Source organism: Orcinus orca, chromosome 10 (genome assembly GCF_937001465.1).
Source record: "Orcinus orca chromosome 10, mOrcOrc1.1, whole genome shotgun sequence".
Taxonomy (NCBI): Eukaryota; Metazoa; Chordata; class Mammalia; order Artiodactyla; family Delphinidae; genus Orcinus; species Orcinus orca.
Window position 1 is genome coordinate 103,897,806 of NC_064568.1, and position 27,410 is coordinate 103,925,215.

The following is a 27,410-nucleotide window of genomic DNA, read 5'->3' on the forward strand; positions in this document are numbered from 1 at the left end:
GGCCCCGGGCGAGGGCTGTCTTCAGCTTAGCCACTTCTCTGTGAACAATGTGATGAATACAAAGACCAGTGCACGCTTGCACCTCTCAGATAAAAGGCACCGCGTAAATTCAACTCATCTTAGAGGAGCGGTCGTGAACACTACAAATGCTTCACTGAACGTTAACCTGAAAGTAAAGTAAATCATGATAGCGATTTATTTTTTAAGACAATGGTAGAAATTAACAACACTGAAAAATCAGGTTTAATTTTTGTAGCTATGAAAGCTAGAGGATGCTTATCATTGCTGTTGGATTAGGAGCCGTTTGTGGGGAGGCGCGGGGAGCCTGGAAAGGCAGGTGAACTGGGGGGTGACCCGCAGGTGGGTTTCCAAGGCAGCACCAGGCTCAAGCCCCAGGCTCGGGATTCACAGGTCACATGTCCTCGGGGACACTGTCACTGCAGGAAGTCTTCCGCTAACTTGTTGAATTCACCTGCAAAACGTAAATGCAGGTTGTGCTTGCCCTCTGGCATCAGATGCAACCTAAAAAAAAAGATTATGGTTAGCGGCACATCACCTAAAAACCTGTTACCCTCCCTATTGTTTCATGAAAACCTCAAGTGAGAAACTGCCCTGGTTTTTTTTCCATCACCTCTATTAGGAAGAAAGTGTAAGGTACATCTTATGAATGGTCCCAGAAGAGAGACATAACAGTGACAGAGCACACACACTGTGCTTGGAATTGAATCAGGTAAGAAATAGTTTGACTGCAAACCTGACAGAGTGGGAGATGTAATTGGTGGTTACCTAAGAAAAAAAATCTTTTTAATAACATTGGTTTTGAGAGAGAGGGTTGGAAAGATGATAAAAAGAGGAAGTGTGCAGAATCCACTGGATTGGAACCTCTTGGAATATCTATGTAGTGGGAAAACCCAAATCAGAATTCACAGCCCCCGTAGGCCTGTTGTTCAAGGTTCCAAATCACCCCGTCATTTTGGAGGATTGAGCAGGTCTGCATACAAGCCACCAGACGAAGGGTAAGTAAATGTTCCTGAAGCTTGTGAGGGTAGCAGGAACCTGCATTAGCCACCCGCCCTTGGTTGTGCAGCTGTCAAGACACCTCACCATCCTCGGGAGGCTTCTTCCTTTCAACAGGGCTTTGGTCAAATGTGGCTGGTCTGCAGTTTCTTTAATAAAGGCAGACTTCTGAGTTACACATTCTATTTATTGGCTATAAAAGTGCAGACAATAAGTTTTAAACAAATTAAAGGTTCTAGGATATAAGCACAAGTCTGACTTGTTCTGTCCACAATACAGTTAGACGTTAAAAGGACTACACTGGGGCAAACTGCCAGTTACTGCATTTCCTGCTTCTCTGGGCTTTCCACGGGGTGGGGAGCTGAGAGCTCTAGGGACCTCAGTGAACATGAGGGAGGACGCATGGCAAGAGGGAGCTTGGAACAGAGCTGTCCCTGTGCGATGCTGGGCCTCCTGCAAACAACCACACGGGGACTGCGGGGGTGTGAGGGAACCCAGACTATCAAGATCACTGGCTTGAAAGGAGGATCTGTTGCTGGCATCTTTCTGAGGCCCTGGGGAAGGTTAATAACGCCATTAACAATAACCAGGGCATTTCCAAGTCAACGTTAATGCTATTCAGGAAAGAAGTATGAGCTGCACCACCCCAGAGAAGGGACCAGCTGCCCTCCAGAGGGACGGGGCTCACAGGGCCAGTCACGGCCTCTGTTCTCAGGAGACAGAAAAGAACCAACTGCCGAGGATGCTGGCAGTCACAGAAGGGCATGTCTGGGATACCCTGCACCTTCCAACGTGGACCAAGCTGGACTCTGAAACAGAGACCCACCCTGCCAAACCTGCAAGTCCTCCTGTGTGGGGAGCCAACCCACTCCCATTATTTGTTCAGACGCCCAAGAAGGAAGGAGAGACAGCAGCTGCGATCCCGTCTTTTAGCCTCAGTGCTGTCTGTGTTCTCCCAGTAGTAATCTCAGTCTCGGGAAATAACAACTGGGCCCCTCGTTAAAAATAGGGGAGCCCTGCTCCGAGGCATCTACATTCAGAACTGCACTGGACTGAGGATGGGCAGACAGAGGGACGGACAGACAGATGGATAAATGAGGGTATGAATAAGACAGCTCTGCTCCTTGATAGCTGTTGGGGTCATTTCGGGGTCCTCAACACAGCCTTCCCTGAGGTCTGATACAGAGGTCACTATCCCTGACATGTGCTCCTCTTGGGGCAGCACTGCCCCGGACGGGTGTAAATACGGGGCTGCCAAGGCAGCGTGGCCACTGCTGCTGACCCAGACTCTCACCCACTTAACAAAGGATCAAATCACGCGCTCCTGGAGAGTGGTGTTCAAACAATCACACTTTCCAGGAAAACGAGTAGGAAATTCCCCACTGCCAGACACACGGCTCAGCTGGAGAGGATGGACCCCTCGGGGGTAGATGCTAGATCCTATTTGCTGGGGCAGGTTCCTCACTGCATTTAGCACCTTTAGAAAAAGAAATGTGACTCTAGACCTTTTGAGGAATTCAAGTCCCTCTAGTCTCCCTCCACCTCTCCTGGACAGTCCTTGGACGATGCTCCCTACGTGCGAGTGGGCGAAGGAGAAACAGGCTGAAGGCGCTGGCTATTATGGGGGCAAGACAACCCAGTCTGACCAACGTAGGCTCTTTACCAGCAAGCGACAGCATCTCCCTGAACCGCAGCTGCTCACCTGGAAAGTGGGGACAGTAACAGTGTCCACCCCAGAGGGTTATTCTGAAGATGAAATTATCTCTGGGCGCACAGTAGACACTTAATACACGTTTGCTATTCGTCCATTATTCTATCTGTATTGTGCTTCACAATGTAAGAAAGTCGTTATGAAGGTTCCAGTTATGTACAGCGTATCAACAAAATGTTCCAACTTGGAGACAATTTATTTACGTTTGCTGGCGACCACAATCGACCGCAATTGGAAAATTCTTACCTTAAAGAGATTTTAGACCTAAATGTAAGGCCAGACACTATAAAACTCTTAGAGGAAAACGTAGGTAGGACACTCTATGGCATAAATCACAGCAAGATCCTTTTTGAACCACCTCCTAGAGAAATGAAAATAAATGGGACCTAATGAAACTTAAAAGCTTTTGCAGAGCAAAGGAAACCATAAACAAGACGAAAAGACAACTCTCAGAATGGGAGAAAATATTTGCAAACGAAGCAACTGACAAAGGATTAATCTCCAAAATATACAAGCAGCTCATGCAGCTCAATAACAAACAAACAAACCATCCAATCCAAAAATGGGCAGAAGACCTAAACAGACATTTCTCCAAAGACGAAATACGGATTGCCAACAAACACATGAAAGGATGCTCAACATCACTAATCATTAGAGAAATGCAAATCAAAACTACAATGAGGTATCACCTCACACCAGTCAGAATGGCTATCATCAAAAAATCTACAAACAATAAATGCTGGAGAGGGTGTGGAGAAAAGGGAACCCTCTTGCACTGTTGGTGGGAATGTAAATTGATACAGCCACTATGGAGAACAGTATGGAGGTTCCTTAGAAAGCTAAAAATAGAACTACCATACGACCCAGCAATCCCACTACTGGGCATAGACCCTGAGAAAACCGTAATTCAAAAAGAGTCATGTACCACAATGTTCATTGCAGCTCTATTTACAATAGCCAGGACATGGAAGCAACCTAAGTGTCCATCGACAGATGAGTGGATAAAGAAGATGTGGCACATACACACAATGGAATATTACTCAGCCATAAAGAGAAACAAAATTGAGTTATTTGTAGTGAGGTGGATGGACCTAGAGTCTGTCATACAGAGTGAAGTCAGTCAGAAAGAGAAAAACAAATACCGTATGCTAACGCATATATATGGAATCTAAAATAAAAATGGTTCTCATGAACCTAGGGGCAGGACAGGAATAAAGATGCAAACATAGAGAACGAACTTGAGGACACAGCAGGGGGAAAGGAAAGCTGGGACGAAGTGAGAGAGTGGCATGGACATATTTACACTATCAAATGTAAAACAGATAGCTAGTGGGAAGCAGCCGCATAGCACAGGGAGATCAGCTTGGTGCTCTGTGACCACCTAGAGGGGTGGAATAGGGAGGGTGAGAGGGAGACGCAAGAGGGAGGGGATATGGGGATATATGTATACGTATAGCTGATTCACTTTGTTATACAGCAGAAACTAACACACCATTGTAAAGCAATTATACTCCAATAAAGGTGTTAAAAAAACGATTTTAGAAAATGTCATGGGTGAGATTTGTCTAGAAAGGATGAGCCCCTCCCTTCCCCCCACTGTGAGACACCAGGACCCGGCTTTGTAAGGATGAGGCTGGTCCTGTTTGGAGTTAATCCTGGAACCTGGCCCTAAAGCGGTTCTTGAGCTGCCTGCAGTCAGAGAGGAGGAACTAGAAACAGCAGCTGAGAAGGGGGTGGGAAGGGTCATCCGGGCAGCTGAGGGGGGTGCGTCCCCCTTCCTTCGGTGTCTGCCGGACCCCCTCTCCACGGAACCGGAACGAACCTGCTGCCAGCACAAGACCGTTTTACTTCGCGCCCGCAGGGGCACGCCACCCCCCTGCTCACCTTGGAGGTCTGGGGCCATCTTCCCACCGCTGGCCAGACTGGACAAGGCCAGGAAGCTGCAGAGCGAGGCCCCTCCTCCCTCCTGTGATCAGACAGAGGCCAGCACCTGACCCACGACCTGGGGAACCCAGGCACCCTTAGCGCTCCCACCGCCAGGCCAAGACCTCTGAGGACAGCTCCTGCCAGCTGCCCTCCGCCAGGGCTGGGTTTATGTGTCAACTTGGCTGAGCCACAGGTGCCTTTGGTCAGACATGATTCTGGGTGTGTGTGTGAGGGTGTTTCAGGATGAGAGTCACATCTGAATCAGCAGACTGAGCACAGCAGACTGCCCTCCCCACGTGGGTGGGCCTCATCCAATCAGTTGACGGCCCGAATAGCACAAACGGCTGGCCCTCTCCTGAGCAAGAGGAACTCCTCCTGCCTGTCTTCAAACTGGGGCACTGGCTTTTTCCTGCCTTCAGACTCGCACTGCAACATCAGCTCTTTCTGGTTCTCTGGTCTTCAGAGTCAGACTGAACCACAGCATGAGCTCTCCTGGGCCTCCAGCTGCTGACTGCAGATCTTGGACTTCTCAGCCTCTGTAGCTGCACAAGCCAATGCCTTACTCCCATAGTAAATCAATCCTCTCTCACTATAGATATATTACATGTCCACACATGTATACGATATATAAATACGTGTGTGTGCACACGTACAGCTGACCGAGGGCAATGTGCCTGACTGCCCATCGAGCTCTACCCTGCTGTCTCCTGGGCCCCAGACCACCTACACCCACACCAGCATTCCATCCATGAAGGCAGCTACCGTGTGCCGAATTCTTATTCGTCTGAACGTGCACATACATCCCCATTCATTCCTCAGAAAGTTATCTGAGATGACAGGCATCACCATCCACATGTGACACACAGGAAACAGAGGTACAGAAACACGTCCACCTGCTTACGGGCACGATTCATCACCAGCACCGCCCCCCCCCCCCGGGTCCATCTGAGCCCCTGCTGTGCCGTAGCCACCGCGGCTGCGAATGCTGCTCAGGGCCCCCAAACCCTGACTCTGGTCTCCAGGCGCGACTCCGTTTCCCACCCCTCCCCTCTGGCCCACACAGAGCCCAAGGCCCCACCTCTCTGCACACGTGGACTCCGGCCCTCGTCCTTCCTTCCGGGTCTGTTCTCTGGCCCCAGAACCTGCAGGTGGACTCCACAACACACTTTCCGGGCCTGAGTCACCACTCAGGGACCCCTGCCACCCACAGATGTGGCCGTGTGATGCTCGCATTCTTCCTTTCACCGTGTACCAAGTGCTTTGAGGCCGAACTAGACCGCGTCCGGGACAGAGGATGGCCTGCTCGCTGCTGCTAGTAAGGTGCCAGTAAGGGGCCGCGTGGCCTCAGAACGGTGAGTAAGTGGAGGAGCAGAAAGAGACAGCCAGGCTGTGCCCGGAGGCTGGGTGGCCCTGGCCAGGCAGGGAAGGGGCAAGGGGCGCGGGACTCCAGGCAGGGAAGGGGCAAGGGGCTGGTCACGCGTAGCCGGGTCTGAACCCAGATCCTGATCTCTGCTGGGCCCCCAATTTCTGAGATCTGAGAACCTCCTCAGAAACGTACTGTTGTGGGCTGAGCCACGCCTCCCAATTCGCATGTTGAAGTCCTAACCCCAGTACCTCAGTGTGACCGTGCTTGGATATCAGGTCTTTAAAGAGGTATTATGTTAAAGTGAGGTCACACAGGTGGGCCCTAATCTAATCTGATGGGTGTCCTTATGAGAAGAGATCAGGACACAGATGCCCACACAGAGCGACGACCGTGTGAGGACACAGGGAGAACGTGGCACCTGCACACCAAGGAGAAAGGCCTCAGGACAGACCAACCCCTTGCCACCCTGATCTTGGACGTCCAGACTCTAGACTGTGAGGGCCTCAATGTCCGTAGTTTCAGCCGCCCAGTGTGCGGTCTTTGTCACAGCAGCCGGAGCTGACGACCACGCACGGCGAGCACCCCGTGTCTCCACTGCAGCGCGGTGGTCACACCCTCCGTGAAGCCCCACCCTCTCCTGAGCCAGATCAGCCCTTCTGCTTCCAGGGGCCCGTCCACGCCAGCCCCGAAGGGTCCGAAGGGCGCACGCTCTGCTCGGCGCCAACTGTGACAGCAAGCTGGGTGGCCCCGAGGACCAGGCGTGCTCGGCAACTGGAGGCGCTCAAGCAGAGGCTGGCTAGACAGGAAGGCGGCGGTGTCAGTGCTGTGCGATCTAGGAGGGAGGGCTGGCCGAGCGGGGGAAAATCACAGCGACCACTATCTTATGCTTTGTATCTGGGACTTCTGCAGAAGAGTTTGTTAGGAGGAAGGGCTCAACTGCCTAAAAACAAAATCTAAAATCACTGAACTTGAGTGATCTCTGAGATCTCTGTCTCCAGGAGATGCTGTGGTTCTTCTCCAGCAAAAAGAACAGAGAGAGACAATTGTCACAGGCAGGAAGTGGGCCTGCTGAGCACCCACCCTGCGCTCGGCCCCCTTCCAGGAGAGAAAGGCATTCGTTTCACACCTGATTATCTATTTGTAGTACAATCTTTGAGCGACACACTTGTGCCTTTAATTCTTTAATCATAAATGTACCTGGCAGGGAAATGAAACCCCAAGTTCGTCGGAAGCACCTGCACTTGGAGTTGCCCCCCTGGGGTGAGAGGCCTGTGCACAGTCGGAGGGCGACCTTGGTGCTCAAGGAATCGACCCTCTTTTTGTGGGTCCAGAATTAACCACCGTGTTTTAGGTTCACGCCCAACATAAAGGGCTCTTCTGGCAGAGGAAGGGAGCAAGTGTAACACTTTACTCTCAACTCATTTTTTCCAAAGAATCCTGCTCTAAGAAAATGACCTTCCATAAGAGAGTGTACTAAAACCATTAACATCTGAATGGCAAGGGGATAGTCTTCCCCCATATTGATGTATCCTGTTGCTAGGAGATGGGTCTGGAGCAGAACCCCTGAGCTTTCCTGCAGACTCTTACGCATCTGGCCCTCTAAGGGACACACCGCGTTTATCGTGAGACTCACTGTGCAAACACCTGTCACTCCTGAAGTCAGAGGGCAGCTGGCCAGGCCAGCGAGCGCGCAGCACAGGCATCTTACCGTCATATTAAAAGGAGAGTATGTTCACGAGAGGCGGCTGTGCTGTGGGGGAACGCACCGTATTAGGAGGAAAAACCCAGGATTTGTCGTTTACTAGCCACGCGACCTTGGAAGATTACTTAACACGTCTCAGCCTTGATTTTCTCATCTGTAAATTGGGACAAAATCTTTTCCCATAAGGCTGTTGTGAAGTATGTAATCATATGTGAAATGCCTTCTAAATATAAAATGCTCTTTGGACACAGGAATTAGACAGGAATTGTAGGAATGCTGTTTTACTGCAGAATAAGAAGCGTGTCTCCCACATTTAAAAATTCTCTGAGACATTTGTTAAAATCGATCACGGAATAACTAGTATGATTAGGAGGTAGAGGAGCTGTTTCTACTCTCCCTGCTGGACCGTGGGGACTCTCAGCTCAGGGACCACTGCTGACCTACCAGGCAGGGCTGGCCTGCAGGGCATCGGAATCGGCTCATGGAGGGTCAGGGCGGGGGCGGGGGGGTGGGAGGGTGTTCTTAGGTCACTAACAACGCCAATTTCCAAAGAATTCTGTACAATTCCAAAGACGTCCTGACTAATGACAGCAGCTCTGGAATTCATATACAGTCTCTGAAGGGATCAAGGCTCACCTGGGTGTTTATTTTCCAGTAGATTTGCTTAAAAAAAACAAAGCCAGGCCACCAGCTCCTGGTCACATCCCATTTTCTCCTTCAGGATGTGCATCACTGCATATCAAGGAAATTCTGAGCTTGCTCAACGTGGAATTTTCATCTTGATATAAGCACCAGCAGAAGCTGGCTCCCGTGTCAGCCAAAGTATTTAAATTATAAATTTCTGTTCCATATAAAAACAAATGGGATCGAAGAACAGAATTTCTGCTGACATGTCTTATTAGGTTCTCTGGCGTCCCCAGGCTGGCTGGCAGAAACGGGGCTACACAGACAAGGAATGTGTCTCTGCCATTTAATCGAATGGGCCACCAACACAGCTGGCTTGGCAGACGCTGCTGTTTTGTGATTCTGAATAACAGGTTCTCCTCTGATGTGTACATATTTAAGGCTGAAATAACACGAAAAGTTTACAACATAATTTTAAGTGGGAAAAAAGCAGGAATCAGAGTTGAATATGACTGTATCTATGTTAAAAGAACTAGAAAGGAGTAGTGCACAAAACTGCTATTAATGGAGGTATTTAAATGGATGGTAAGCAACGGCGATTGCTTTCTTCTTTTGATTTTACAAACCTTCTTTACTGGGTGAGTAGTGCTTTTATAACGAAAGTTCCCAAATGATAGGTGACTGTTTAGGCTGATGTGCTGCAGCCCTCAGAGCTCCTGCCCTCGGATTCCAGGGCTCCTTGGCCCCCTGTTCCCTAAATACAGCAGGACTGTTGGTTCACACGGGACAAAAATCCCTCCTCTCGGGCGGGATGCACCTGAAAAACCCAACCCTCATGCTTCTTCTCTTCCTAGAGCTTCTCCCGGTTACCTCCCAAGCCCCCAGGGCAGAGTGCTGGCTCACGCGGGACTCACCGTGACCCCTTCACGTGTTTGTGTATGAAGTCGGCATGGAAGCTCGGGACCAGAGGGTCCTTCTCACCGTGCACGATTAGGGTGGGGCACTGAACCAGGGGCAGCAGGTGCCGACAGATGTTACCTGAAAGACACGGAGACTCTGTTTTCCTGTGACCCTCCTAGGGGTGGGGAGGCGCAGAGCGCGGACAAACCTCCCCCACCCCCACCCCCCGCCCTTAGCATCTGTCTCTACGAGACTGGCCTGGATCAGTCGGGGTCTGAGTGCCTTCCAGCTCTGACATTCTTTGGGTTTCCTTTTCTGTTTCTCTCCTGGCTTTTTTCTTTTAAGCTCTACCAGTGAACAAGCACTCTTGCCTGATTTAAATTCATAATTCATGAAAACAGTAGTTAAAACAAACAAAAACCCTACAAGTCTCTATATTACGTGGGGCCGTTTGCTGTCTGCCAAACGATGGTAGGCGCTTGCTACCTGAAAAGCTCCTCCCGTGAAATAGTGTCTTCAGTGGGGCCCTCTGGCCCTCAAGCCTGTGTCCCTCACGGTGAAGATACAACTGCAGCTGTGCAGAAGCTGCTGTCCATCCGTCCCGCCCCAACACCCCTGACAGAGGCTCTCACCCTGATGTGTGGCAGCATTTCTAAGGCTCACATGGCACAAGTCAGGTTCCACTTCCTGTCCTGCCATTTCCTGCTGGGGAAATCTTGGGGGTGCCCTAACTCCATGAGTTTTTTGGCCTCTCTCGGTTGGTCAGGGACAATCATACATCCCCGGGGTGGCTGTACCGCTAAGAGGCGGTGCCCTGCTCCCAGCAGGCACCCCAGAGCTAGCCCTGTCCTCCCCAGCTTCCCTGAGAAAGCCAGGGTCCCTGGGTGCTGTCCAGGCAGTGGCTCCTCCCTCCTCTTGGGTGGGGGTCACTGCCTGCTGGCCCTGGGGGGGCCGCACCCGCCACTGAGCAGCCCCGTGGCGATTAACGCCAGTGTTCCCGAGCCCACCCCGCGTGTCAGGAGCCGTCCCAGTGACTCGGCACCTGTGAGCCACAGGAGGTCCAGGCTTTAACTCGTACAGTAGCACAACTGCTCGTAACTCAAGTACTTTTACAGTAGTAGCGGTTAACCTGTTCCTGAGCACTCACCCTGGAGCTGGTACTGTACCAAAGCCGCGCGTATGGAACCTCACGTGTGAGTATACACATGAAGCCTCACATGTACAACCTCACGTGGAATATATATATAAAACCTCACGTATGTAACCTCACATAGTATACAAAACCTCACCTACCTTATATACACGTGTGTATGTATAAAAACACCTCACCTCACGTATATCATCCTCACAGCAGCTTCCTGGGGTAGTTCCCAGTATCTCCAGTTCACAGACCCGGAACTGCTGCTCAGAGAGGCTAAGCGACCTGCCTGAACCCACTCAAACGGCAGCCACGTGGCAAAGCCAGACTCCACCCCCGGGCCTGACTCCAGATCTGGCGCTCAATCCCGAAACTGAACTGAGCAGCCATAGCCTCGCGTACAAGACAAGGGCTCCTGTCAGAGGAATCAGTACTGAGGGGAGATAAGTTTGTTAACAGCCTTGCCGTAGACGATTCATACATTTCCAGATTCTCTGTGTCATGACACTTTCTCCCTCACTTTCCCTCTTTAATACACTGCATTTTTTAGAGTTTCAGGGTTACAGCAGGACTGAGTGGGAGGCAGAGAGCTCCCACGTACCCCTAAGCCCACACACGCACAACCTCCTCCATCGTCGATACCCCGTCAGACACTTCTTACAACAGATGAACCTGCACGGACGCCCCATCACCTCCCTGAGTCCGGGGTATTCCCCGGGCACACAGTCTTGGTGGACACATTTGGTGGGTCTGAACAAATGCATAATGACGTGGATGCAATGATGATATTATACAGAGCATTTTCACTGTCCTAAAATTCCTCTGTGTGGCTACTCTAAGATGTGTACAGTGGGATCTCGTTGTTGTCTGGCCCATCTTTTATTCGGGTTGTTTTCTTATTGTTCAGTTTTAAGAGTTTTTTGTATATTTGGATACAAGTCCTTTAGCAAATATTTTCTCCCAGTCTGTAGTTGTCTTTTCATTCTCCTGAAATACATTTCAAGGACCTGTTTCTATGGGTGGATACTGCATTTGAACAGGATATACTTGCTATTTTGAACTTAAACCAAAAAAGTAACATTTCCAAATGTCCTTCTCATTATGAAAGTTTTGACAGATGACTCATTCTGGAAATGATTACTGAATAGACCAAACTGGTACCTGAATCACAATTTTGTAACTGAATGTGCTTCAAGATTAGATCTTACCTAGTCTCGATTCTTTTAGCAATTAGAAAAGTGAGAGACTACAAATGTAAATAGCTATAAAAAATAGACTTTAATTCAGAATTTCTCTTCAGGATGTCAATTCTTCCTGTTATTGGAAACCATGTTAATTTTTCAGATAAAGACAGGAAGACATCTGTCACAGCTAAAGTGACACAACTTAGCTCGGAACTTGGGAAAGGACTGAATACTTTCTTCCTCATACTAATTCTTCTGGGGCTGAAGGTCATGACAGAGAATCCCTCCTTTTCTGTCCTAGTAACAGAAGATGCAGTGGGGTGCACCTCTAAATGTGAAAAAGAGAAAATCTGGTGTCTGTTTTCTAATTACCCATCCTGGAATTAGAAAGTGAAGAGTATCTGAGGCTTCTGGAGAATGATTTTGCCATCATACACACAAAGGATTCAGAGGAAAAAGAACAGTCTGCTACGAGAGACTCAACAATGTGACCCTTTGTGCGCATGGTCTGTCTCTGGTGCAAGGCGGGTCTATCACACAAGAACTCGCATTGTACACGATCACCAGCACCCTCTGTTCACACATCACTGTGGAAGGACAGTGGGCGAGCGCGTTAATCCCCGAGGAATCCTCGAGCATCTGGGGGACTCAAGCAGCCTCTCTAATGAGCAAAGGGACCGTTGAATAGCTCACGTAACCTACCATCTGGAAGATGCTTAAACTGCTTTATGCCATCCACCCACTTTTCACAGGTTCTGGCCAAGTAGTCGAACCCATAGAGGGCTTCCAGAGGCTTTCTTGTTCTCTCACTCCATTTAGACACGTCTCGGATACCTGAAAGACAGATGTGTGGGCAAGAATGGGTTTAGTCTCAGACTAGAGTTCATCTGTAAATACTCCAAGCGCAGTGCACTCAGAGCTGTGGCACTGGTTGTCCTGCCAGCTGGCAGTGTTCCCCCAGTCTCCACGTGGCTCACGCTGGCTTCGCCCAGGTCGGCCAGGCCTTCCCCGACCCTGCCCTCCATCACTCTCCTCAGGGCTGGTCACTTTCAGTGGCTTCTGTGTCCGTGGTGAGGGCCAAGTGCTGGGTCCCCACCAAGATGTGAGCTCTGTGTGTGGGGTTTTGCTTTGTTTTGTCCCCCACTGTGGCCCTCAGGCACAAAAGAGGGACCAGTAGATTCTTACCAAGTGAATGAAATTGATCTAAAATTAATGCTTTCTGTTAAAGGTATAAGATAAAAGCAGACATTCCCCTAATTAGGGTCATCTAAGTGAAAATGACATTATTTATAACAGGAGTTTTTTCTGAACTGCATTTATGTACGTTGAGAAATGCACACACATCATTCATTCTAATTTCTGCCACTGAAGGCACATGGGTGTAACTACTAACTACAAACTATATTACAGATGACTCTCTGTTAAGAAAGGAAATAACGGCTAAAAGCCACCTTTAAAGTGAACTGCCGTCTGAGGCAGGCTGACCCTGATAGAGACAGTGCCTGCCTTTCACTTGCTCACTCTTCTGAACCCGCAGACGGACGCCCAGGGTTGAGTCCAGAGGCTGAGGACGCTGAACTGCTCTGCACAAAACTGAGAAGACTCCAGATGGGGTCAAGGGCGGGGTTGGTGGGGAGATGCAGAGAAGAAGCCAGAAAATGAAGAGGTGGCAGGAGACCTGGGAAGAAGGAAGAGGAGAGAGGGGCTGGCACGACGGCATGAAGACGGCCCGTGAGAAATGCCCCAGAGATGGCTCTGCCCTTGGCTGTGTAGCAGACCACATCCTCGGGAAGGCCCTCTTGCAGTGGAACAACTAGCTCTTTCATAATATATAATTTTTGTTGCACTGCTGGAGTTTGCAGTAATTGATGGAAACTAGAGTGTGTGTGTGTGTGTGTGTGTATGCATGTGTGTGTGTGTGTGTGTCTGTGTGTAAGAGAACCCTGAAAACAGAGCAAAGAGTGGTAAGACCACTCAAAGGCAGGGTTGCTTCAGGGGAAGGTGACTGTTGGCTGGCGGAGGGAGGACACAGCTGAACCTGAGATGGAAATGGTCCCAACCTGGTACCATCCATAGTTCCCAAGAGGAGCAAATGGACATCCTCTCTGAAGGAAAGTGTTCTCAACTTATGCTCACTGTCTTTTTTGTTTGTTTTCAGATTAAGAGTAAGCAAATATCCACTCCTCATCAAAGATCACAAGGCGGGCTTCCCTGGTGGCGCAGTGGTTGAGAGTCCGCCTGCCGATGCAGGGGACGCGGGTTCGTGACCCGGTCCGGGAAGATTCCACATGCCGCGGAGCGGTTGGGCCCGTGAGCCATGGCCGCTGAGCCTGCGCGTCCGGAGCCTGTGCTCCGCAACAGGAGAGGCCACAGCAGTGAGAGGCCCGTGTACCGCAAAAAAAAAAAAAAAAAAAAAAAAAGACCACAAGGCAATCAGAATCTTTGTAAAGATAACGAAACAACTAGAAAATTGGAAGAGAAAGCTTAAGAAATTATGCAGAGCCCTACACACAGAGACACAGAGATGAATAGAAACGGGGAGATGGAAATGCTCGGTCTACAAAGTTCAATCAGTCCCCAAAGGAGGAGAGGGAGGAGGGACAAGAGGGGGAAGGTGGGGGGGGGAAGGGGACTCACTGTCAGAGGGAATCAGCAGGTGACAGTGTGTCTCAGAACTGATAAAAGAATCCAGACAAAAGTTAAATGTAGCCCAAATAGGATAAACAAAAAGAAATCCAACACGGGGTAGTAAAACAGAAGTGTACCAAAGAAAAAGAGAAAATCTGAAAAAGGGCCAGAGATCAGACATATCACTCCAAAGGAAGGACAGTCAGACCCACACAGCAGGTACGGAAGGCAGAAGACGCCAGAACAGCAGAGAAGATGCGCTTCCACTTCTATTTCTGTACTTATAGCCAAACCGTGTTTCAAGAGTGCACGTGAAATAAACATTTTTAAGTAAGAGCTGAGTTGACTATTACCGGACCTGCCCTTAAAGAACTTCTGAAGAACAATTTCAGGGAGAAGAGAGAGGGCCTTAGAAGGGACATGTGAGGGGGAAGGAAGAAAGGTGAGCAAAGAGCTGACAGACGCGTCGGCAAACGTAAGAGCAGCTCAACGTTACAGGTCATTTATGCCTCAACTAAAAACTCACCAAGGCAATGAGAAAATAAAACATTGTACCATTTCCTCACATGAAAATTAAATAGTTCTGTCCAGAAAGAAAGCAAAAAGACAAGTCACACACTGGTAGCACCACTACTAACACAATGACTAACCAGCAAGGAGTTAGTAATCAGGTTACTAAAAACCAAAAAACAAAGTAACACTGCACATCAATAACATTGTGCTCATATCAGAAGTGCTCTATGCTTGAGTTGGGTGGGGTCTCCTGGGTGCTGGTTCTGTTGTTACACTTCCTAACATACACCTGTGAAACATACTGTGTTATTTACATGTATCATATATTACACAATAAAAATTTAAAAACCAGTAAAAAGACACAAATAGGTAAAATGCAAAAGAAGAAACCCCAGTGGTGCATAAACACATGAAAAGATTCTCAATTTCATTAGTAACAGGAAAATGCAAATTAAGACCTCCGATAAAATACCATCTTACACCCATTTGGCCAGAATTAAGAGCTCTGATAGTTCCAAGTTCCTGTTGAGGATCTAAGCTAAGGTGGTGGAAGTGTAAGCTTCTTTTGCTGGAAAATGATCTGCCACCTGAAAGGGCACATCTGCAAGCACGGCGCAGCCGCCCCAGCACGGGCATCCTCCCCAGGGAGGTCTGCTCACACGCCGAGCACGCACCCAAGGATGCTCACAGCAACACTAGGAGGAAAGAGAGGGAGGATAAAGTGCAACAGGTGTGCCCAACAGAACGCCACACAGCAACGTCACGAACGAACCTCAGAAACGGCGTTCTAAGAAAACTATGTAAAAAGTGAGTCACAGGAAATGCCATATAGTATGAAGGCACCCTGTTTAGCTCAAAAACAAATAAAACTAAATGATGTGTCGTTTAGGGATATGAATGCATGTGACGGTAGTGTCTTCAAGACGGCACATGGATGGACAACTCAGGCTGGAAGCAGCGCGCGGGCCAGCAGTGACTGACCTTGTGCTCCTTGGTGGGTCCATTCACGTCGCAGGTGTTGCCTTATATGGGTCAAATATTATACAGTTAAACTAAAACTTCAGCTATGAAATAATCAAAATAAAAATATTATCTATTATATGTTCGACATTTAATTTATAGAGATGCTATACATGTATGCGTTATTTATATAAAATTAAGTATATAAAATATTTGTTTTATAAATATACATTGTTTTATAGTATATATCCTATTATATAAGATATATGCTAAAATACATATTTTAAAGTGTATTACCTTATAACACATTTAAGAAGGAGCGGAAGTAAACGACGGGATGTCCGCCTCAGTGAGGAGGCCTTCCCGAGGAGGGTTTTGTTTCTTAGTTCTGTTAAGAAAACACGCTGACAAATTGGGGCAATGGAGCCTCAGGAGCAGTGGCGACGCAGGAGGGAAGCCACGGCGGGGCCGGGCGTCATCACCCACACACCTGCTGTCGCCTCCTGAAGAGAAACAGAGGGGCCGAAGGCTGGAGCCAGGAAAGTGGGGGAAGCCTCAGTCAGTTGCACTTTCGCCCCAGGGGCCCCCAGACCTCAGTGCGCCCTCCTCTTGTCCCGCGAGCCCAGTGCTCTCAATCTGGGCAGCTTGCTGGGGGCGCCACGACTCCTGAGTTGCCACAGCTGGAACGCCTGGTGGGCGAGGAGGCCCCCAGTACAGGCCTGGGTAGCAAGCCCAGGCTGGAGGCAAGCACCCTTCTGGGTCCCCAGCAGTCACAGCGCTGGTCCCCTCTACCAGAGCCTCAGCTTGACACCAACAGGCAGTGGGCCAGGTCTGCCCACGGGCTGCACTCTGCCAGCCCCTGTTCCCCGTCTCTAAAAATCCTCAGAGATAAGCTTGAAGGACAACCTTAAAAAGTGTGACTAGCACAACGATTCTTTATCAAAGTATGCGGGTTCACGTTTGAATACAATGTTCCCTTCCACACTCACTACTTGAAATGAGCCTGTAAATAACACTTCATGTCAACCCCCTCCTTCCTTGAGGGTCACTATCACAGCAGGAAATGTAAATACGAACTTTACTTATTAGCCTTTTCCTGACTCATATAAAGTGTCACTTCTGGAAATAGGAAACTTGAAAATACAGACTAGTTAAATTGCATTACTCTCCTGAGAACTCACCACCTTCCCACATTACAGCCGAGGAAACGGATGAGACATGACTTGTCAACTCACATCAAAACAAGGCCTGAGAAAGGTCGGGGGAGGGGAGGCTGCTCTCCAGGTGGAGGGACTTACCCCGATAAATCTCCTCGTCCTGGTCGGTCACGTAGGCGTTGGCCCCCCAGATCACCATCTTGTTGATGTAGGACGGGTATCTTGCAGCTGCAATGAGGGCTGTTATCCCACCATCACTCCACCCCAGCAAAGAGACCTTCTTAAACTTCAGCATCTGTGACAAATACCACGAAATGCACAGGTCATGGCTCCTCGCCGCGGAGAGAGCTTGATCATCCTCAAGTATCAGAATCGACACAGCTGTGGTGTGTGGAGTGTCAACTGGCCATTAAAGAAAAATCCTAGAGTCCACCATTTGACGACATAAATGCTTCTCTCAATTAGTTGTGGTGCAAATATGATGGTCATAAAAACTAAGTACATAGTGCTGTTTTGAATGATGAGGGGACTACATCTTCTGGTTGGATAAAGTCTCAAGGAACCAGAAACAGTGGAGATCAGCTGTACTTGGACGTGACAACGTGTGTGCGTCCGTGCAGGTCTGAGCGAAGACTTTGAGGACAGGTATGCAGATCAGAGAGGGAAACGGGACAGTCGCTGCATCTCGTAAAGCCACTGACTGCAACTATGGGAAGAACTGGCTACAGGAAGGCCGGGAAAGAATGATGGTGGTTACACTGATCTTCGGGTGATCAGCCAGGCTCCAAGAATGTGTTTGACAGGGAAGATGAGCATCTCAGAGATGCTGGCGAGAAGTAAACACTGAATGACTGGGGAAATTTAAAGAAGTAACGAATATCAGTCCAAGACACCTGCTGATGGGACTCTAAATTGGTGTGACTACTATGGATAATACTTTGGCACTATCTTGTTGAATGAATATCTGCATCTCCCGTCACTCAGCAAGTCATCTCCTAAATGTGCACGGAGCTCTCACACACATGTACCAGGACAGGTCCAGGAAGTCCACACCAGCACTGTCTGCAATAGCAAAACATGAGCGCCACAACTTCCATGCACAACACAATGTTCACCGCACTTCCGTGTATAATTGCATGCACGCACACACGCACACGCACACACACACACACACAAGGCAACTTAGAGATGATTTAGCTACCATCAGGAGAGGGGGGTTAAGACACAGTGTATCCATACAACAGAATACTAAGTGCCTATTATAAAACTGAAGTAAATTTGTATTTATTGGCATGGAAGTAACTCCTTGATCAACTGTTCAATGAACAGTAAGCTGGAAAATCATTAGGTATAGTAGGATGCCATCCATACAGAACTGTGTGCTTATACATGTAATAAGATTGCCCAGAAAGGTAGAGCCTCAAAGTCTTGGTAGCAGTACCTCTAAATAGTTAGATTGTTTGATATATCTGTTTTCCTCTTTATACCCATTTGAACCCTGAATTCTCTATAGGAGTAACGTGGTATTACCCTTGAAGAAACAACAAACAAAAACAAAATAAATGAAGACAGGCCCAGCCACCCTCCTCCTCTGGGCTCTTGCCTAAGAGACCCACCTTCATCAAATCAACAGCATCTTTTGCATCCCTTTCAAAAAATTCTACTGGGAAATCTCGATCTGGGGGTCTGGAATGTCCGTACCCTCGGGGATCCCAGGCAACCACCGTGAAGAGCTTCTTATTCAGGTTCTCAATCTGAGGTCCAAAATCAGTCTCTCCACTTCCTAAAAGCAGTCACTTGGTTACACTCCAGTAAATGCTTTCATTGTTTCAAGCACACTACATCAGAAGCAGAAACAACTACAAACTTAAAGTAACTATAGTTTCTACTCAAAGTTAGACCTCAGCTGTAACCAGCAAAGCAGCTTCCTTTCCTGCTGGAGTTCAGACCTACCCCCCACCTCCCCCTAGTGGCTACTATGAGAAGGACAGAGGCCCTGATTTTTCATTTGGTCCTGTATCATTTCAGCACGTTTGATCTGTCTTCAGCTTATTCGTGCTTTTTATTAAAAAAAAAAAAATCATGAAACTGCATAGAAATAAACTTACTGATACAACATGCTTCTGGGTTATTTTTTCTTTCTTTTTTTAAAAAATGACTGTTACAAATGAGAGAGATCTTAATAATATGTGTAGACACATTAATGAGATTTGATCCTAGTCATTCAAAGCAGAATTCTAAAATCCCAGATGTCTTTTACTAAGCTAATGTGAATAGCCCTGAAGGTTTTATTTTATGGTTATAACTAGAAACCAGAAAATTAAACTAAAACACTGAAATGAGGGGGGAGGGAAGGGTGTGGAGGGAAGAAATCAAGTTAGTTTCATGACAACTGTATGAACCAGCGTATGTTAGCAAGTAGAGCCACGTTCTCAGGCCAGCGGTGGACCTGACCGGCAGCCCCCAGCCTGCCCACACGGTCACGGCCACCGTGTGCACAGGCAGGCGTGTCTTGTGTGGTCCACACAGTGTGGAAGGCCAGACTCCCAAGGAGCCCAGTCCAAGGGCAAGTAAGTCAGCATCTCATTTCTAAGCTCTGCTTGATTTCTGGGGACTCACAGCTCAGGTCACAAATGGATACTAAACATCTCGCTTAATAAACGGGCAATTATTAGAAAATGTCTTTCAATGCTGCAGGATCATTTAATGTCATCAAGGATGATGATGTCACTCTTCCTGACAAGATATACCTTCCTCAGCATCAGGTAAATCACCCAGAAAACCCAAGCTGAAAACGTAACTGGATTTCCAGCACACGTCTACTGCTCTGACATCTCAAGCTTCTCTCATGATCACTGAACTGGAGGGTCTTCCAGGGAACTGTGCTGAAAGAGGGGCAGGAGGTGAGAAGGTGGGAAAAGGCAACAGTGTAACTAAAGACCAATTGCAGAAACAATAATACCTGGCACACAGGTATACATTTGAAGACCAGTGCAAAGACCATTTGAATACTAAAACCTTAATGAAATGACTTTAAGGAATAGTTACCGATATATGATACCTGAGACAGAAACACATCAACACTGGTTGCCCGTGGGTAGGGGAACTGCGTGCTGGGGGACAGTAGTTTAGGGGAGAAACTTGCTGTTCGATTTTTGAATCAGGTTAATGTTTTACACAAGCAAAAACTAAATTGCCAAAAGCTTTTTATACCTGGATAATGACAGCAATACTGAAACAATGGCAAACTGTTCATTGCTTTAGCTCTACGTCAGCCATTGGAGTAAATATGGTCCTCCATTACAACAGCTCAAGGGAAAAAGATACTAAATACTATCTGGACAGAGACGCCTCAATAGCTACAACAGTGCCACTATCAGCTGAGGCTACATCGAGCTGAACCATCATGTGACTGAAAAATTTTAGCATTTTACTTTTAAGAGAAGGAAGCAAATCATAAGGAAATAAGTATATACTGGGATTACTTAACTAAATTAAAAATAAAACAATACTAAAACCCTTAAAACCAAATTTGAGATGCCCTGGGATCACTGGAAATTCTCCCCCACCCCGAACTTTCTACATCTAAACTACTCATCTATAAGAGGAGATCGCAACCCACCTGGCTTTACCACGCTCCGTTCACGCCAAACTAATTCCAACCTTCAAAAAGTCTTTAAGCCCAGTTTTGTTCTTAGCTCTGATCTTAGCTGAACATATAGTCAAGTACAACAGGGCAATCAGTCCAACTTTGAGCAGCAGAAGTCTCACATCCTGCAACCCCTCAATTCCAGGCAAACTGGGCTGCTGGTCACCCATTCATCTCCTTCCTTCACCCATCCCTTCTTCCCACAATGCTTTCCTTGACCCGTCATCCCCCTAAGTTGTAAGCAACTACACAGTGTTGGACTTGCGTGGGAGAAAACTCGGTATTTAAAGGAATAAAAACTGCATAAAGTAGAAAGGTATCTTTCTACATCACCTAAAACTGACTGTAGCAAGTATTACTTAAAGCATCTCAGCAAAGCACTAAAGTTAATCATCAAGCCTGGGCATCTGGGATTGTGAACGCAGCACAGATGACACAGCATGCAGAGCATTCGGTAAAAACCTCCAGACCCAACATTCCTGGGAGCAGCAGGACCGCGTGCTCTCCACCTCCAGTCCGCAGGTAGTGCAGGTGGACGCCGTTCACAGCCACTTTGGCGGAGGTCACAGAGGAGCTGGAAGAGAAAAGCCCCATCCCCAGAGGAAAACTACTGAGCAGCACAAATGTGAGGACAGAGCCAGGCTTTTATACGCGAATCGCCTGCAGCACCCTCCCCAGGTCCCTCGGATTATCCTGATACATGCTTCAGTCTTCCAGACCTAAAAAGGGACCCGTGTGTCTCCTCCCCACCACACTGCAGATCTGGGCTGCGTCTCCATGTTTGAACATCCTACAGCACCAGCTCAGGGCTTATCCCACAGAGGCACCGAGAGGCCTGCTGAAGTCAATGGCCACACAGGCCACCCTACAGGCCCACGCTGGGGTGCCAAGGTGCAGGCTGATGTGGGAGCCCCCGCTGTGGAATGCCAGGTGGGCACCAGCACAGACCCTGGAGCCACTCGTCTAGGCCTCAGCAGGTCCAGAGGAGGCAGCCGGACCTTAAGCTGCATTGGTGGCGTTCCCAAAGATGAGGCTGGTCTCAGGGTCCAGGGGGAAGGCCCTGATCCCGAGGCTGTCCTGTAGGCATCTGGCCTCTCCATTCTCCAGCCAGCCACATGAGGGCCCCCTGGTCAGGAATGCCCATCTGCACCAATGTGGCCAGACTGGTTTTAAGATGTTGAAATGTTTCTGCGTTGACTGTTAGATAGGCAGGCCCATATCAAAGCCCTCCCCACGCCAGCCCTCCCTGGCCCAAGACCTCCCACGCTGCAGCATCTAACCGTGTGCCACCCCAGGGGCTCTGCCCTGGGCAGCGTCCTCAACTGCTCTCGCGGAAGCTCCAGGATGGCAACGTGAGGGTGCACACCAACACGGCACATACAGGGCCCTGCATCAGGCCCTAGGAGCCTCCCATCAACTCCCCAGATGGCTGCGGGACACACAGAAGGGACGGAAAGGCGTGCCAGGACAGATGCTGGAACAAATGTGCCAGATACAGGCACATCGAGTCTTAACACACAACTTCTGGAAAAATATGACAGACCTGAGTGGTAGTAAGGCCTGACATAACTACTGATACGAGCTCGTCATCTACAGAAATATTACGGGAGGAGCAATAATAGCAGCACCGAGCCATGGTCGTGTCGCACAGACCCTGCTGTTACTTGTGAGTAACATCCTGCTCCTCGCACAGCTCCAGAGTCAAGATAAGGCGAATAAGGCTCCACTGACAGAGTCATTTCAGGAAACATGGTTTACATCCATTCATCGGCAAGAGGAAGCGTCGTCTGCACACCCTCAGGGAGGGGAGAAGCTGTCAGACGCCTGCGTTCAGCACAGGAAACGAGGCAGCTCCCCAGACAGACACAGGTGCCCAGCGCTCGCTCAGCTCAGCTAAGGGAGACTGTGCACCTCTATCACTCCTCGTGCCCTCCAGGTTCTCGAGAGGCCCCCTTCCCAGCAGTGTGAAGGACATGCTTGAAGAGGCATTTTGCACCGTGAAGACGTCATGTATAATGAGGCCCCCCCATCTCTCTCGAGGTCTGAGCCACTGGGTTTCACACCCAGGGGCTGCTGGCTCTCAGGCCTGTACCCCTCCAGGGCCGGGCTCACACGGGCTTCCCTTTCGTGGCCAGTCCGAAGTCTCTCCAGCCAAAGGCCTTGGACTTCCCTCTGTGCTCTGCCATATTGGTGTTTTGATTCCCCATTCCAAATTTCTTTTCTTCTAATTATCCCCATCCCACATTCTTCTGGCTGCCTAAGAAGATAGAGATAAAACCTGGCAGTCTAGAATTGGGCATGATGGGAGCTCAATGGCAGGGAAGGGTTACTAGGGCGGAGGACTTTGAAGGTGGCTTCAGAGAGATGGAGAGATTCTATCAGGCTTGGGTGGAGGTACCTGGAACAGACTGAAAAAGCAGCATCTGAGATGAACTTCCAAGATGGGTACAACTCTGAAGAAAGAATGTGATGGGGAGGGTGCTTGTACAAGAAGAAATGGCATGACCAAAGGCCCAGGGGTTGGGGACACACGTGGGGACCGGGCAAGCTCAGCCTGGCAAGAGCACGGGGGCGGAGAGGGAGCAAAGGTTGGGGCCAAGTGGGGAAGGGGTTTGCAGCCAGGCTATCGGGCAGGAAATGTGCCTGGCGTTCTGTCACCAACACCTTGTCTGTCGTCACACCTGAGGGACCTGCCATTATCCACCAGTCTACCCCTGGGGTTACTGGAGGCTCCCAAAACCTTGCATCCATCCCCAGGTTGGGGAAACAGGACAGAAAACTGTTCGTGTACAAAAGCAAATCAATTTCAAACATAAGAAAAAAGTTTTATTTGAAAAAATAATAGTTATTGAATGATCTTCCACATAAATATACTTGAAAGGAGTGTTGCATTTTCCCTCCAGCTTATCAAAGGGCTCTCAGATGAGTCAGGCCTCCGATAACATTGTTAAAAGAGCGCTGAGACAAAAGCAGGCTGCAGAGCCCAGGCCTTGGAATGGCCCTGACATGGGCTCATCACTTTGAACCCCATTCAAGACACCAAATTTTCCAAACTCTCAGGTAGGAAAAAGGATAGATAGAAAACTTAAAGAAAAATGAACCCCTTTCTCTTGGGCTATCAATTTCTCCCTCCCATTAATCACTTCTCTAACCCAGGTGTTCTTAAGCAGATGTGTTCATTACAATCACCTGTGGAGTTAAAAATACACCTGCCTGGGGCTTCCCTGGTGGTGCAGTGGTTGAGAGTACGCCTGCCGATGCAGGGGACACGGGTTCGTGCCCCGGTCCGGGAAGATCCCACATGCCGCGGAGAGGCTGGGCCCGTGGGCCATGGCTGCTGAGCCTACGCGTCCAGAGCCTGTGCTCCGCGACAGGAGGGGCCACAACAGTGAGAGGCCTGCGTACCGCAAAAAAAAAAAAAAAAAAAAAAAAACACCTGCCTGGGACAATCCTGGGAGACCCACTCAGTAATTCTGGGGTAGAGCCGTGGCATGTGCTTTCTAAAACACCGAAACTCTGAAATATTATTCACTCGTTCACGTATATCCTGAACCCCTACTTTGGGCTGGGTGCTCCATGTTGCCTGGGAGGCGGCAGGGAAGACAGTTCAATCTGCAACCAGCAGTACTACGCACTTTGCCAAGTATGAGGAGACACTGGGGTGCGCGCAGCAGACAACACGTTCACCACACCCGCAGCAACACCTACACAGCTACACGCTCGGCCCCTTTTATGAGAGCATTTCCTGCCCCCACTATACCAGTGGGACTCAAACTTAGATTTGAATCATCTGGCAAACCTTCAAATCTCCAGATGCCCAAGCTGCGTTAAATCAAAACCTCTGGGCTGGTACCCAGGCATCTGTAGTTTTTAAGTTCTCCAAGAGACTCCAATAGACAACCGAGGTTGAGAAAGTTTGTATTGAGTTAATTTCTTAGAGGAGAGAAAAATCCTGTCTCCTTTTTTAAAAACAGCCTGCAGGAAGGCATGCTCAGCCAGAAGAGCCCAGATCCTGCCTCACTTTTGTCCTGGAATCCCTCCTTTTGGGAGGCCGGACAAGCAAGTTTGTGGAAGGGAAGGGGGTCAGGAGCAATACAACAGCAAGTACTTCCTGATGAGGGGGCTGAGCTGCCCCCTCCCGTCAGGAGGGAGAGATCCCTGTGGGAGCAGGCAAGAATGTAACCATCTGGGGCAAAGAATTAAACTAGAACTAACATACAGTTTAATTGTTAAACTAGATAATGTCCTCTGATAAGAGCTTACTTATCTCATTCATTTTGCTGTGTGATGCACATTAGACTCAACCTAATTTTACCGCTGAGGAATAGAGCTTAGGTAACTGGCCCCAGTCACTCTGCTGGTAACTTGCAAAGCCAAAATGAGCGCCTGAATGTCGACACCTGGAATGTCACACTTTGCTTAGGAATTAAAATGGGGGCCACCTAATAAGTCCTCCATATTCTCTGTACCTTGTATGTTCAGCTATTTCTTTTGTACATTTTTTCCAAAGTAACCATTAGCTACAATAAAGCATTAGCGATGCCCAGGGCTTGGATTAACATGAATTTGGAGGACTTATTTTTACATCTTCTATACACTGTATTATTATTTAGATATTCATATTTGTATCATTATTAATTGTAACTACTAATTACTTAACTCCTATTATGTCCCAGGCCTTTTACGCTCATTGTCTCAAACCCTCAGAACAATTCTGCAGGGCACGAGGCTTAGAGAGGGTAAGTAACTTGCTCCTGTTGGTGCTTCTTCTGTAACCTCCCGGCTGAACAGAGTCCCCAGCGGGGCTAGGCACCGGGGCCACATTCACCCTGACTGCTGGACAGAAGGGGAGGGCAGGCGCCAGGGGAAGGCGGGTTTCTGATGCTCAGACAGAGCATCCCCAGGTTGGACTGGAAAACATCTCTCTTCAGGCAGGCTGTTAGGTTCTGTAAAGTTATTAATATTGTAAATGCACGTAACACACAATTTCAGGTGGAAAAGGCTTTCCTGCCCAGGCCCTGGGATAAACCACTTTGCAGATTATGAAATACAAAGAGTCAGAGTTCCAAACAGCAGACTTACAGGGAAGGTTTTGGAATGCAACTCAATTGTAGGTTAGGCACCTGCTGTTCTGAAGCAAAGGTCTTACAGGAGTGCTTTTGCCTACTTAACACTGGACTGCCTTCTTGTTTCCGGATTAACCAACACCACTGCTTGTTTTCCCCATCACAGATCATATCAATTTGCAACTGCATTTATAAAACGGCAGTTGAAAATCCAGAGAAACCTGTTTTTCAGAGATATTTTAGGAGGAACGATTTGCACTGCTAAGTGGACGGGGCCTTCTTGCAATCATTTAATAACTTATCGTAACCGATACTGGCGCCATCACAGGAACCCCATTTCAATCGCTTTCTGCAAATGGGACACTGGATAAATAGGCATTTTTCAACGTTGACTTACAGAGCTGCATGGTCAGATCTCTCCTTTCTCCTTCCAAATGAGAAGCTCCCCAACAGGTGAGGTTCTGAAGGCCAGGTACCTTCCTAGTCATGAGCGGAACTGACCCAGCACCAGGGTGTGTGTGTGTGTGTGTGTGTGTGTGTGTGCGCAGGTACGCAGGAAATAAAGTAAATCAAGCTTCACGCTGCTCCAACCGCATATCCTGCGCACTCTCCCTTGAGACCGACAGCACCCACTTTTAAGACTGTGGGTCAGAGACAAAGCCTGTGCGGGAGGGCATGTCACAAGACAGAAAGGCAGATTCCTGGGCTTCTCCACAACCTGTGCCCTCAGCACCTCGGGGAGCCATCTCCCCGCTTCCCGAGGTGATTCTTCTGAACATTAAAGCTCGAGGCGGGCAAGCGGGGCGAAGGAGACCCAGGGCCTTGGGGCCCGCGACTCCGAGAGCTGATGGGGCGCAGGCACTGCCAGGCTGGCCTGACAGGAGCGCGCGCGAGCACTGCCCGCAGGCGTGAAGGGCTGCGCGGAACGCGGGCCGGGAGCGAGGGTCTCCCACCGCCGGACCCTCGCCGCTCCCGGCGCCGCACCTCGGCCCGGCGCCGCACTTCGGCCCAGCGCACCGCCCCGCCGCCCGCGCTCGGGTCACGGGTTAAAGGGCAAGGGGCCGGGGAGGCCATGACCACGCGTGTCCTCAGCCCGGCCCCTGGCCAGCGGCTCCCCTCACGCCGCCCCGAGCGCGCGGACAACGACGCGGGGGCTCCCGAAGGGGAGCGACGCCATTACCTGAACGCAGCCACGGGCTCAGCCTGGGGAACGTGGACCCCGGGCTTCAGCGTGGAGAGGAAGAGCCGCAGCCGCCGCGCGCCCGAGAGGGCCTGCGCCGCCGCCGCCGCCGCCACCATGGTCACTGGTCGCGCTCGCGCCGGAAGCGCGCATGCGTCGGGTCTCCCGGCCACCCTGAGCCCGCCCCACCGCGCCGCCCCGAGCACGCGTGCGCCGGGTCTCCTGGCAGCACTGAGCCGGCACCTGCCCAACCGCCCCGATCACGCATGCGCCGGGCCCACAGGCAGCCGTCGCCGCTCGGCGACCGGTCCAGGCTCATGGCCGGAACCCCTTGGCTTCTCGCTGGTCCCTGACAGGAACTGGGCTCGCGATCCCCGGAGGCGCCGGCACAGAGCGTCTTCCCTGGGTGCCAGCTCTGGCTCAGCGGTGACCGGCGTCTCGCCCTCACGGAGGAGTGGGCCCGGGGCCCCCGGCCTGGCTGCTGACTGGGATGATGGGGTTGGTTTATTTTCTTCCCACCGCCTCACACCCACTAGGATCCGCGTCCTCAGAAATCCCAGAAATTAATGAGTGTCGACGAGGGCGTGGAGAGTGGTGCGGGGGGGGGCCGCGAAAATTAAATTAGAGCTTCCGTTCTATCCTGCAGACAAGCAAGGCCTCGGGTACCTGCGCTCCGCTTCCCAGCGTTA

The 27,410-nt window shown here is 49.6% G+C and overlaps 2 protein-coding genes across 4 annotated transcripts in view; one reads left to right on the forward strand and one right to left on the reverse strand.

Moving 5' to 3' along the window:
- LOC101289275 (tubulin beta-2A chain) overlaps positions 1 to 27,410 on the forward strand; it is a 145,471-nt gene that overhangs the window by 45,996 nt on the left and 72,065 nt on the right. The window lies entirely within an intron of this gene.
- On the reverse strand, positions 174 to 26,912 carry BPHL (biphenyl hydrolase like). 3 transcript variants are annotated; one of them, XM_004281093.4, is made up of 7 exons: positions 26,722 to 26,896; positions 20,946 to 21,049; positions 18,443 to 18,609; positions 16,968 to 17,121; positions 12,271 to 12,402; positions 9,261 to 9,384; positions 174 to 522 (listed from the first exon to the last, which is right to left on the reverse strand). In XM_004281093.4, exons 1-7 carry the CDS (start codon positions 26,838 to 26,840, stop codon positions 435 to 437), a joined length of 888 nt encoding a protein of 295 aa, XP_004281141.1. In that variant the 5' UTR covers positions 26,841 to 26,896; the 3' UTR covers positions 174 to 434. The 3 variants fall into 3 exon arrangements, with proteins under 3 accessions (XP_004281141.1, XP_033263879.1, XP_033263878.1); XM_033407987.2 differs by lacking the exon at positions 174 to 522 and adding an exon at positions 7,701 to 8,788 and having other exon boundaries at positions 26,722 to 26,910; XM_033407988.2 differs by lacking the exon at positions 9,261 to 9,384 and having other exon boundaries at positions 26,722 to 26,912.

Bases quoted from the DNA above. Each gene is read 5' to 3' on its own strand.
- BPHL (XM_033407987.2), bottom strand. From the start codon at position 26,840: ATGGTGGCGGCGGCGGCGGCGGCGCAGGCCCTCTCGGGCGCGCGGCGG. The intron at 12,403-16,967 runs GTAAGTCCCTCC...TCTGTCTTTCAG, and splicing joins GGACGAGGAGATTTATCGGG to GTATCCGAGACGTGTCTAAA. The intron at 8,789-9,260 runs GTGAGTCCCGCG...GTGTTATTTCAG, and splicing joins AAACACGTGAAGGGGTCACG to CCTTAAATATGTACACATCA.